This window comes from Melospiza melodia, chromosome 4 (assembly GCF_035770615.1).
Source record: "Melospiza melodia melodia isolate bMelMel2 chromosome 4, bMelMel2.pri, whole genome shotgun sequence".
Lineage (NCBI taxonomy): Eukaryota > Metazoa > Chordata > Aves > Passeriformes > Passerellidae > Melospiza > Melospiza melodia.
The window spans coordinates 52,086,203-52,099,077 of NC_086197.1; the positions used below are offsets into that span (position 1 = coordinate 52,086,203).

General features: G+C 37.5%; 1 protein-coding gene across 4 annotated transcripts in view; it reads right to left on the reverse strand.

Moving 5' to 3' along the window:
• The window catches only part of LARGE1 (LARGE xylosyl- and glucuronyltransferase 1), a 284,069-nt gene that overhangs the window by 197,299 nt on the left and 73,895 nt on the right, over nt 1-12,875 (reverse strand). For all 4 annotated transcript variants that reach the window (XM_063154402.1, XM_063154401.1, XM_063154400.1 and 1 more), the window contains one exon: nt 5,142-5,328. In XM_063154402.1, the coding sequence (XP_063010472.1) occupies nt 5,142-5,247 (106 nt within the window). In that variant the 5' untranslated portion in view covers nt 5,248-5,328. The remainder of the gene's footprint in view (nt 1-5,141; nt 5,329-12,875) is intronic.

Consider the following 12,875-nt stretch of genomic DNA (forward strand, 5'->3'; position numbering starts at 1 on the left):
TCCCCAAACATATTTAAGAAGGTATAGAGACTGCACTAGAGACAGAGGTGCTTAAGTGGTAATTCTCTATCACCTGGAATAAATGTAACCAGAGAGGAGTCAGCCAGCACTATTTACTCCAGAATGGAAAGGAATGGGTGGTTTTTTGACTAAGGAGAGCCAATATTCACTAAATCTACCTCCTGTACACTTGTTCAGGCACTCCACACAGAAGCACCCTTACATGCAGAGGCACCCTTTCAGGACGTCTCCTCCCAGAACTTTATTAAAAAGACAGGATCAATACAAAGGTGGAAGCTTCTGTTTCAAATGGACATTGGATTAAGTTTTCATGTTTAATTCTGTTGAGACACGTAACAGATAAAATTCGGGCCAACTGAAGGAAACATAGTAAAAAAAGCAATTGTATGTTTTGTGTCTTTTTGATTACATTGTCTGTGAGGGAATTATTTTCTGATGTTTGTTCATCAGTTGCAAGTGTCTGATAGACATTTTAGTAATTACTTATTTGTTTGCCTTTTTCTATGAGCCACTTAATGCAAGGATTAAAAGTTTGGGCAGTTTTCATCATGCACACAGATCACGTGATAAACTTTTGGCACTTAAATGAAAAAAGCTGAACCCCCAGAATCAGTTTTTTGATTCAAGTATTCACAAATATGATTTCAAAATCTACTTCTCATGAATATTAAAACTGGATATTCATTGTTCCCATAGACAGTCTTCTCAATTAACATATTCACTAGGATATTTATGGAAACATACACAAAAAGAGTGTGAACAGCATTAAAGTGAATCCATTTAAATACAAAGATGAATATTTGCAGCCTTCCTTCAACTTATTTTATTGTATTTTATGAGGTGTTTGCCCAACTCTGGCTTCAATCATGTCTCTACAGATGACTTTGACTGAAATGAATTGTTAGGGAATGATAGTTGCCCAACACTGGAGTGAAAAGAGGACAACCAAGGAAAGCAAGTCCCAGGAAAGAAGGCAGGCTCTATTTTTTAAAATGCTACCCAAGCAGTTAAAAGAAAGCAAAGTCAACTATTCCTTTACAGATGTCCATACCAGATCTCACACAACTTTCAATTTTTCATCTTAAGGTTACATTACTGGCTCTGTCTTTCCTGGGAAATATATTCCACACAGGAGCCCTACACACATCCTGTAGGATTTCAGCCTCAAGCAGACCTGCCACACAGGGACTGGTAACACATGGTAACACAAGTGTATTTTCATCCTGTCAAAACAGAGGTGACTGTAAATCTGCTGAGGTCACACAGCCACAGTGAACTTTTTTTTCCTTTTCCTTTTCTTTTTTTTTTTTTTTTTTTTTTTTGAGGAATCAGTAATCCAGAAAGCATGGTGAAATTACAGTTCCAAATCTCCATTTTACATGACCGTCATGGTAAGGGGGAGAAGAAACTGCTTCATATGACTTGGAAAATTAAACTATTTATGGAGCTACCACTAGTTAGCGAAACTACTATTTTCTTTCTAATGAAAATTCATCATGTATTATTTGATTATTTTCTCTTCCCTGTTTTAAATGCACTCCACCCTTCCTACTCTATTACTTTGTCTTTTGAATAAATTCTAAGAATGTTGGAACAATTAGCTTTTTCATTCAAAGTAACAGATAACTGAAATTATGCTGTCCTTGTGCATTATTAGAAACAACAGTAACCAGGTATATACAAAAGCCACAGAATATTCAATATCATCTTTAATATTCTTCTTCATAACCTTAATAGACATTTATCCATGATTAATGAGGCTTTTAGTAGCTACTGCTGTCAGAGCTTGGGTAACACCACCTCCAATGAATATCCTAAAGGAAGGGTCTTACTGCAAGTGTCGAGTGACAACTGTGAAGTAGCAGGCTGCCATGTACTTTCTGACAAGAGAACAAAATCCAAAATAAAACAAAACTGTCTTAAGGAATTTGAAACTATTCAAAAAGCAGGACATGGGAACAGACTGCAGCAAGGCATATTTTACATTACAGACTGACTAACAAGGTTTTTTAAGGGTTTCTAATGTGATCCCACTCCCATGCTATGGCAAATGAATAACTTAAGTTCTTAGATATAAACACATGGATGAGTAATGTAATTTCTAATTACATCAAGAACTTATGACGCAGACACAGCACTACAGATTTCATATCAGAGATTTGAGTCTAGAGCCCTGAAACATACAAAATAAGAAAAAAATGCAGAAGAACAAAAAAATCCCCACAAAATTTTTTGCTATGGCAACTCAGCTAGGTCAATCTTTTTTACTTAGTGAATAAAAGCCCACAGTGATTTTACTACTGTATTTAGGTATCTCCAAACAGAAACATTCCCAGGCCTGGCATGGCAGTTGGATTCACCAAGGGTAAATCATGCTTGACCAACCTGACTGCCTGCTGTGATGAAATGACTATGAATATATGACCAGTTGGTGCAATCTTCCTTAAATTTAAGCACAGTATTCCTGTATCCAAGCTGGGATTTTACCCTATATATGGGTGGACTACTAGATGTGTGAAAAACTATCCAGAATGTTGGGCTCAAATAGAGGGGGCACTCATTCATGGTGTGTCTGCAAGTCCATGTCTTCTCTGTCCTTGGACGTTTTCAAGACACTGTTGAATACAGGCCTAAAAAATGTTGCCTGATTCCAAAATCCACATTGATCTGAGCAAGAGTTTAATTAGAGAACTCTTGAGGTCCCTCCCACACTGAATAATTAAATGAACCTATGACGATACCAGGTATTGATGATTTCTTTAATTTGGTGGAGAAAAGTCTAACAAGAATCATTTACTCAAAACTAAAACTAGATGTACTGAAAAGAAAATTTCTAGCCCTGTGATTAACAAAAGAAACAAGTGCCAGGAGGCAGAGAGGATTCTACATTTGTGATGCTTTCAAATCAAGCCACAATGGTGTTGTGAGGCATTTTCTACTCAGTCCACAATCAACCACAGAATGATGCAATTGTTTATGATGGAAAAGGCCTTCATGACCATTGAGTCTGTCCATTAGCCCAGCACTGCCATGTCCACCACTAAACTGAACCCCCAGAATCAGTTTTTTGATTCAAGTATTCACAAATATGATTTCAAAATCTACTTCCCATGAATATTAAAATGTTCCTAAGTGCCACATATACACATATTTTAAACATCTCCAGGGGTGGTCACCCAAACACTTTCCTGGGTAGCCTGTTCTAATGTTTGTCAACCCTTTCCATTAAGAAATTTTTCCCAATATCCAATCTAAACCTCCTGTGGTGCAACTTGAGGCCATTTCCTCTTGTTCTACTGCTTGTTACTTGGGAGAAGAAAACCACCCCCACCTCACTACAACATTCACAGAGAGCTCAAACATGAGTAAATTGTGGGGACCACTGTGGAGAAAAAAACCCCAAGAAGTCATGTAGAACACCAAAATGGCATTAACTTTTTATCTTAATATCTATACACTAAGGAAAATGTGAGCTGTTATTTGGCTAAATAAGTAATCAATCTTAGTTTTTTAACCAAGAAAATAATCCCCATCCAAAACTAAGAAAAAAGAAAACAGACACAAAAAAAAAAGAACCGATAGTTACTAACTGTACATAATTTCCAGTCCTTTTCCAGTGCAAGGCTTTGTAATAGGTAATGGGCTTTGTTCCCTAGCTTGCATTTAAGATTAATTCACAGTGAGAGCTTTAAGTCACTTCAAATACCTCGTAGCACCAAATTTCAAGATTTGTATTGAGTTCTCTGTAAAAACAAAGGATTCTACTCACAGGGGAATTTAAAACACCGTGGCATTATCAATTGTGGACACAATTAAAATAGTCATTACAATAAAGCAGCACAATATTCTTCTAAAAGCAAAAAAGTGAGGCCTGCATTTGCTCAGCTTTTAAAAATCAAACAAAATCAGTACTACTCTGCCTGCCAGATCATTGTTTTTAAGTATGCAGCTAGCAACCCTCGTATTTCCAATTTAACATGAATCCCACAAGTGTTTTGTTCTAGAATGAGCTCATGGAGTTACTGCACATTAAGGTAGAATTTTGAGTACTTGAATAAATTTGCATAATCAAATATTTGTACATGGAATAGAACAAATTCAGAATCGTATGCAACACACAGAAAAAATCTTTACATGCTCTTACTTGTGATTTAACATGGAAACCTCTTTTGTTTCCAAACACGGCACTGATTTGTCAGCCAAGGATACATGAAAGAAGCTTGACATTTTAAACAATGCCTTTTTAAAATTATCAGACTGTAAACTTGTGACTGAACAGTTTTACAAAGTTGGAACATCTTTCCTCATGCTAATGCAACTACAAACGCTGAACGACTTTTTTTCACTCTTGCCAAAATAACAGACCTGTTGTCCAATATAAAATGCTTCACCTCCACAATAAACAAAACAAACAAATTTTAAAAAGCTACAAAGTAGGAAAGAGCAGGAGAGCCAGAATCCTTGATCCTCCCCTAACTGAAGTATTACTGTTGAACGTCTCTAAGGCCAGGAAAGAAACTTCACCAGACAGGTAATTTAAAAGACAAAGTAGTGATTATTCCCTGTCTCGTTATAAAAAGTGGTCATTACATAGCTGTAAGTCAATGTACCTATAAGCTGGAGGATTTCCATCGAAAAAAAGAAGGGGACAGAAGGATATTCCAACTAAAACAATCCACTGACAGTCAGGTAGATGTGAATCCAAACTACTTTTATGTAAAGAAACCTTATATAGATATGCATTGATTTTCTGTGTTCAGCATATCTGAAATGAGATGCTAAAAATATTACAGGGCATAGGATAGACCTACTTTTAAAAATCAGAAAATACAGAGAAAGATTAGTAGACTGGGCAGGGGGGAGTTGTTGCACATTTTCAAAGTTCAAAGATGAGTGGAAAACCAAGTAATTGTGGCCAGTAATTAACTGAGCATCCTCAGTATCGAAAACATGGTAAGGAAGGCCTTTTGTTGAAATCTGCACTTTGGGAACTATTTCATATGCAAGCCAAACAAAATTTATTTGAATAAAACCAGTGATGACTGATCTACATTTGTCTGCCCAGCTACAAATCATCCAATACCCCACCACCCTCCCCTCAGCCATTATTCCTCTCCTACCTTCAAAACTCCCAGCAAACAGATAAATCCACGTAATTGCTGGGACAAAAAGGATGGTCAGAGAGGCAGCCAGGAATTTCCGTCGCCCTCTGCAGATTCCCAGCATTCTCTCAGGAGTGCAGAATCCCAACCCAAGGCTGTTCCTATGTTGGAAGCAAATAGTCCACAGCCTCCCACATATTACTCCCTGAAAAGGAAAGGAAAAAATATTTCAACAGCTTATCACTCTACAGAAAGTTATAGACTATGCCAGTGTTTCAAAAGACTTAAAAAACAGGGCTAAAAAAGGGCTGCTGCAATTGCAAGGTGGTACCCATTTCAAAATTATCCACAACTACTTAATAATAAAGCAAGTTTTAGAAGTCAAATTAAGACAGTAAGTCAATAAAGCACATCATATCACCTAAATACACACTAAGCTCCACCTCACCAAGAGATGTCAGCTTTATTTATTTATTTTTATTTGTCCTCATTTTACTTTACAGGAACTCTGAGATCTTTGATGCCAATGTGTGCTGGGGTCCCATGGCAGGTAAGAGACAGCCACCCACATTCCTTCACCAGCTCTCAAAGAGCAGAAGTCACAATACTGAATCAGCGATGCGTTGCAATTGGTCATGAACTCAAGCGAGTGAACCAAAAAAAGGAAAGCTGAAGTTTAGGGGTAGAGAGATGTTACTGAAATTACCCACTTTGCACACCAAAAACCAGAGCTGATGAGCTGCTGTGTAAAAGAGGAGAAGAGAAAGTGCAAAATGGGCAAGGAAATACTCATACATAGGGTATATCAGGAGCTTTTAGACTGTATGCCATGAGAAAAATTGATTCTACTGAATAACAGTTTTTATTAGGAAAAAAAAAAATCTGATCCTAATTTGAAATAATTGTTCTGCATTTCAGAGTGGCCAAGAAAAAAATATATGATGATTTTTATTCACAGGAAAACAAATATTCCCACACCAGTGCAGTCATGCAGAGCATAAAAATTATGTTTCATTATGATAGCATGTTTTTTTGAAAGGGAAGGAAAGGCTAGTAGCAGACAAGTTAGAAAAGGAAAGAGAAGTATTCAGTCCATGCAAATCTACTTCAGGTTTTCTGTGAAAGGGCTTAGGTTTTTCAATTCTAAGAATAGAAGTAGTCTACAAGAACGGTAGGGAAAGAAAGAGACTCTGGTCGTACAAGGTGTTTAATAACGGTGCCCTTTGACTTATGCTTCAACCAGCAGTCGAGCTGATACAAGCAATGTATCATTTCTACAGTGACATGTTAACAATGAGAGTGTCTTAGCTCTACAACTCCATATATATTGCAGCAAAAATCAATTCTGAAATTAAATTACAGCAAAAATGAGAATGTAGACAAGAGAAATAGGTTCAGACAAAAAGTCTCTTTTTTGTGCTGGAGATACCTGGCTGCAATAATCAGGCAAACTTACAGCTGTTCCTTGAACATTCAATAGAGCCCACTTTACTACACTACAGTTTAAGAGCCATGATAGTACTCTGACCTTGGAACTGATAAAATGTACTATAATTTGTCCAGAGCCAGCACAAAAAGCATTCCATTGTGTCAGCTTTTCAAGGCAATGAATGCCTCACCACTGAGATTTTGCACAAAATATGTGGGCAGACTTAATATTACAACGGTGGTACTAGAGTCACTCTGTGCTAGAGATGGAGACACACATTTGGTAGATAAATTGTGGAAAGCTCTTGTCTTTACTCACTGTATTTGGATAATGATTACATTTCATTTCTTTTCCTTATAGCACATAGCTTGTACAACTCTGAAGAGAGTCCTCTACATGCCTACTTGACAAACACTGATAATTTTCCAGGCTTCTGTGTTTATAAGCATGTATATTATAAAATGCACAGAATCACTTAAGTAGGAATTCCTTTTTTTCCTTAAATGTACTGGCATGCACCACTGACATCAGTCTGTGCAAAGAAAAATAAACCTCTGAAAATATAAACTCCCAGGCACAGTTATTGGCAAATAGCCACATCTTGCACTGAAACATGCACTGGCTGGATACTGCTCCTATCAATAACACCTGTAAAACTTACAGGTAACAAATTAAGAGTCAACACCACAGTTTCTGAAATCAAACTGTTAAAAGTATGCTGATACAAATTTCCAGGGCAACGACATACAGACTCTGAGTTACAGTGCTGCTAGTGGATTAATTCATCCTGGGGTGGCATATTTAAGAAATAATTTGATTTTTCCTATACATTCTTTTAAATATCCATGCAAGTTAAGTTTCTGAACAGGTTGATATGGAGGATGGAATCCAGCTTTTCTGCTCTATGAACATAAATTACTCTAACAAATCAAAAAGGTATAAGGCACAACACCAGTTCAGCTGCGAAGGAAAGACAGAAATGTGGCAAATTCAGTTTTCTACAAATTGTCATCCTTCAGACAAAACAGCCAAATCATTTTGCACATTCATGCGTATCTTTTATCTAACTAGAAAAACATTTGGGAAAATCCTAAACAGACAAGTCAGCTTGTGATGGATCACCCTAGGAAATGTTAAGATACATCTTTTAACAGTGCTTTAAAAGAGCCATATAGCCACTTTAAATTATGCTTCTGCAATATCCCCACCTTCCCAAAATTGTGAATAGCTTCCCTTGGGTCCTAAATATTCATTTTTAGTGTATAAAATTACAGCCCCTGCTGAGTACTTTTTTTCAAAGTAGATGATGCATCATGTGCAACCCTTACACAAGCGATTACATAAAAGGTCCATGAATGGTAATGAAGACCCTTGGCTTACAGGAAGAGATTTGGACTCAATCATGTATTCACTATTGGCTTTACTCAGAAACAATGTTACCTAATATACCACTGTCAAATAAATTGAAAGAAGACATTGCAGCTCTTTTGACTTGATTTTCTTTTCAACAGTGCCAGATTGACATCCACCACGGAAGGAAAGGGATTTGACACTGGCTGGACCAAGGGCTGAGCACAAAACACAGTTGCACATTTCTGCCATATGAGCCTGCAAATACCTTTCAGAATTCTCCTACAGTCTCCACCACTCCTCAGTAGGACTGCCACAGTCCCACTGAATCAGACTGTCACCTGCCTCAAAGCTCCTCAAAAGCAGTTTCATGGTACAAGCTAAAACTGAAGCTACTTCAGATGTGACATTGCTAGGCACATTCATCTTTTCAGTAAAATGGTTCACTTCATTTGCACAAAGCCATGCAGTGCTCCTCCTGACAGTTTTCAGTCTCAACAGCTATGCTAACTAAACACCTGTACCCAGAAACACACAGCATGAAACATATCAGAAACTGTAAAACAAAGGATGAAGGAATAACCCAGCCAATTTAACCACAGCATCCAGGTGTGGTATTCTGATGAAAAAACAGCCAGTGGTTGCTCCTTTCCTGTTGCCCAATGTTAGCATTTTTAGATCTGAGCCACAAAGAGCAGCTGCAACATTATCAATCCTTATTGGGTTTATCTCAAAGCAAGAGAGACCAAAATTAGACCCAGAGAGAAAGGGAGCATTTATGTTTGCAGTTTCAAACACAGTCTCAGCTACACCCCTCCAGCCACAATCAGATTTTCTGCTTGTGCCACAGGTACTAAAAAGTGCATGCATTGCAAGATATTGTTCTACCTTCCTCTTTAATTGTGCTCCAAGAACACCATATAATCATATTTTAGAAATATGATTCAGTAAATACTACCAACAAAAGCTAGCTGCATGTACATCATATGCGTTATGCCTTGCTGTCAGTGTCAGGTGCTCTGCACTTCTAGGACACACCGGTTTAGGGTTTATAAAACCTACTGCACAGAAGCAGCTCCACAGACTGTGCTGTGACCAGGGGCCAGCTCACTCCTCCCAGACTGCTGCTAACCATGCTCCAAAAGGCTTGGACAATGCCAGTGTGCAGGGTCACAGTGGGAACTAAAATAATTTGGGGTTCTCATTACTAAGACTTACTCATGACTTACCCACTGGACCAGAATGACCTTTCTTACCTTCACGTATAGTCAAGCACTTCCATTAACTACACTAACTTGCCAGAGTGGTTTCTTTGTTTTAAATTGTGGATTATCTCCTCAGCTAAGCATGAAGCAGCTAACCAGTATGAGCAGCACATATATTAAAGTATGTAACACAACACTAATCACATTGGTATTCAGTTTCTATATATTTATTTCTTTTAATTACGGCATGAGAACTCGACTATGTCAGACATTCAGCAGGAGTTCTGTGAAACAATGGAAGTAATTATGAAAACAAAAATCAAACACAATTAACTAGATTTAACTGCTCTACTATAAAAAGCTTTTCTAACTACTTCAAACATTTCCTTGCATTTGTTACAGTTAATCTTTTCCCAGTAATCTTCCATTTGTTTTCAGAGCCGCTGGAAATAAATATATACAGTTAAAGCTGTTTACACAGCAATCCTGTGCCGTGGCTTTGTTGTGTTTTTTAAATTAATGTTATCTAATTCTTTTTGCTCTTGCAGTCTCTCTGCTCTCTTTCTGCACACTTGCAGTCACAGAGTCAATGAACAATTTCTGCTGCAAAGCTTTTCCCTTGGCTCTGTATCAATGTGGCATTCATCCCTTATGGGAATTTTTTCAGATTTTTGTCAAAAACATAAATAACAAAGTAAAAAAGCAGTATCTTATGCATTTTTTCTGGTTTTTTTTACATGTTGGTAATGAGGGTTTATAATGAGTTTACTCCTTGACAGATTTTATCTTGCAGCTTTGCAGTCTTCCCATTATGGGAGCCGGTTGTCATGTGACATTGTAATATTAAAGAAAAGTTTGATATCATAAAGGCAGGGTGTAGAGTAAACTCAATATGAAAAAATTAAATGATAAATCTTTATTTAATTAAACATTTCTCTGTTAATTTTCATGGTTTAAGCCCAGACAGCAACTAAATACAACACAGCCACTTGCTCCCCACATATCTTTCCAAAAGAATGGGGAGGAGAATCAGAAAAGGGGAAAACTCATGGGATGAGACAAGAACACCCTAATAATTCAAACGAGGTAAAACATTATTGTTATAATCACCATTATTATTACCACAACAGCAACAGTAACTGTAATGAAAAGGAGAGAGAGAAAGGAATAAAACCCAAGAAAAAGCAAGTGATGCCCAATACAGTTGCTCACTGCCTGCTGACCAATTCCCAAGCAGCAGCCAGCCCCTTCCAGAAAACTCTCCCAATTTGTATACTGGGCATGTTGTCATATGTATGGAAGATCTCTGGCCTTTGGGTCAGCTGTCCTGGCCATGCTTCCTACTGGCTTCTCGTGCAGCTCTCATTGGCAGAGCATGGGAAACTGAAAAAACATTTTATTTGAATAAGTATGACTAAGCAACAGCCAAAATATCAGGGTGTTATCAACATTATTCTCATATCCAAAACACAGCACTGTTCCAGCTACTAAGAAGAAAATTAACTCTATTCCAGTCAAAACCAGGATAGTGAATATATTCCACTTCTCAAGGTTTTAGAAGAGAAACAGCATCTTTAAAGAAAATGCCATCTCTTCTCCCATCAATCTCTTCTTCTTCCACCCAGAAGAAATTAATGCAGAAACAAATCTAAGGCCCCTTTTGTTCCCACACTCCAAATTTCCTTGGCACTGGAGAACCTCAAAATCAGATTTCTTAACCCTACAGTACCATGACTTTAAAGAAGTGAAGCCACTTTAAAGTAAAAGATTACAGCAGAGTTCCAAATGCTACCAAATGCACTCTTTCTCAACTAGTTACAAGGAAGCAGTCCTATCTGTAAGAGAGAAAATAGCCAGTAAGTTGACAGCACAAATGAGTTCTGCCTTGGAACCGTGCTAAGTGCTCTGAGGGCACACAGGATTGACATCTTTTATATCTTCACTCAGTACATGCTGTGGCTTAAGGAAAATTCTATTAGTGCCTTGTTAATCAAAGTTTTCTAGAAGGTTCCAGCTGTAAGAAACACCACCACAGGAATGAAATGTCTCTTGACAGTAGTCACAGACAGAGAGAAGCAAACAAATAACATGCTTTCACATTTTTCTGCTTCCATTCCAAGTACCCCTTTATGCATGTACATATATATATTTACATATGCACTTGTAATGGTATTCTTTTTTCCTTTCAAGCATACACTTTCATTCAAAAGAATGAAAGCCTGCAACTTCCAAAATTATTACTGAGGAATAAAACAATCTAAGATTAACAGGATAAGAATATTTTCCTAAGTCTCCAATCAAATGTCACTGTTAATATGAGGGGGGAAAAATGCAATCAGTTGAGAACAAAGAGAAGCAACAAAATACAATCATGACAGAAAGATTTATCTTGCCTGTAACATTTCATTTGCAACCAAAGAATTATATTTACTTTTAAAGCAGCTACTGACCTCTTTTCTCTCAAGGAGTTCTCCAAACTCCATCTTTATTCCACTTTCTCAGCTATATGGGCATACAGCATCCGTATTTCCTGACTCCCCATCTCATCTAAGGACTCAGCACAACTCAAAGAAAGTGAAATAGAGCCTGGCTTGGTTCGTGTATGGCAGAATTCTAACAAGGCCCTACTACACCTACTAAGAGTACCTTAGAATTTGAGATCTCAATGCCCCTGAATTATGAACATACTGGAGACTATGACCAGCCATCAGGACCACATATCTGTGATACAGGACCTGGCAACAGAAAAGCAGCTCTCCTTCAATCACAGTCTAGAGTCAGGCCACAGCATTACTACATGTATGAATTCCAGACTTATAACAAGGACATAGCTTTCCAAATCCAAGCATCTCTACCTAAAGTAGTGGCAGAAGGCAATTAAAAAAAAAAAAAAAATCAAAACCAAAAATAGGTAATATGCTATCTGTTTTAACCTCAAAGAAAACATCAGTTTGTTGGTGCATCACTGCTCTGCCAAGCTCTACACCAGAGCCGCCTCCTACTGCATAATCAGAGAGACAAGCCATGGGTTTGTTCATCCACCATGTGCACATACAACCACATAGAAAAGAAAATGCTCTTTAAAACAGGAGTAGGGCACTATGTGCATCATACATAACTCTTCTCTGCGATTTTTATGCTAATACTTTGCTTCTCAGCTGAAGTTCTTGGATGCTTGTTCAAAAGCAGTGTTTACCTCCATTAGAATCCACTATGTATAAAGCTGCTCTAACAAGGAAATTGATTAAAGATTCATTAGAAAGTTTTGCTCAGGAGAGAACAATTATTTCTTGAACTGTTCCTCCCTGACAAAAAAAAAATCCATCTCTCTATGAAGCAAAGTCCTACTATAAAAAATTCTAAAAAGCATGACAAAAACCCCCCTTTTATTTTACTGCATAGATCTCAAACTACAAGTTTGTTTTACATGAGAATTTATAACATGCTTACATATTCATAGCATGTTTACAGCAGCTACTTACTTGGCAGATGGAAATAAAAGCTGGCATCATACTTATAAATTGATATTTATTAAATATTTATATTAAATTAGGCAAATTAAATTTTTTTAAAAATAAAGGAAGAGAGAAATGGGCCCAGGTGGCTCTCTCCTTAACCCTGACAGTAAGAAAGAAGGAGCTGAGGAGTGCATAGATCCCATGGGTCAAAAGTCAGTTGTGCAGCTGGTACTGAGTGACAGGAGACACCTGGCTGCAGCAATCAGGTGATGGATGAATAGAGGTGTTTTAAGAAGGACTAGCCAAGAAG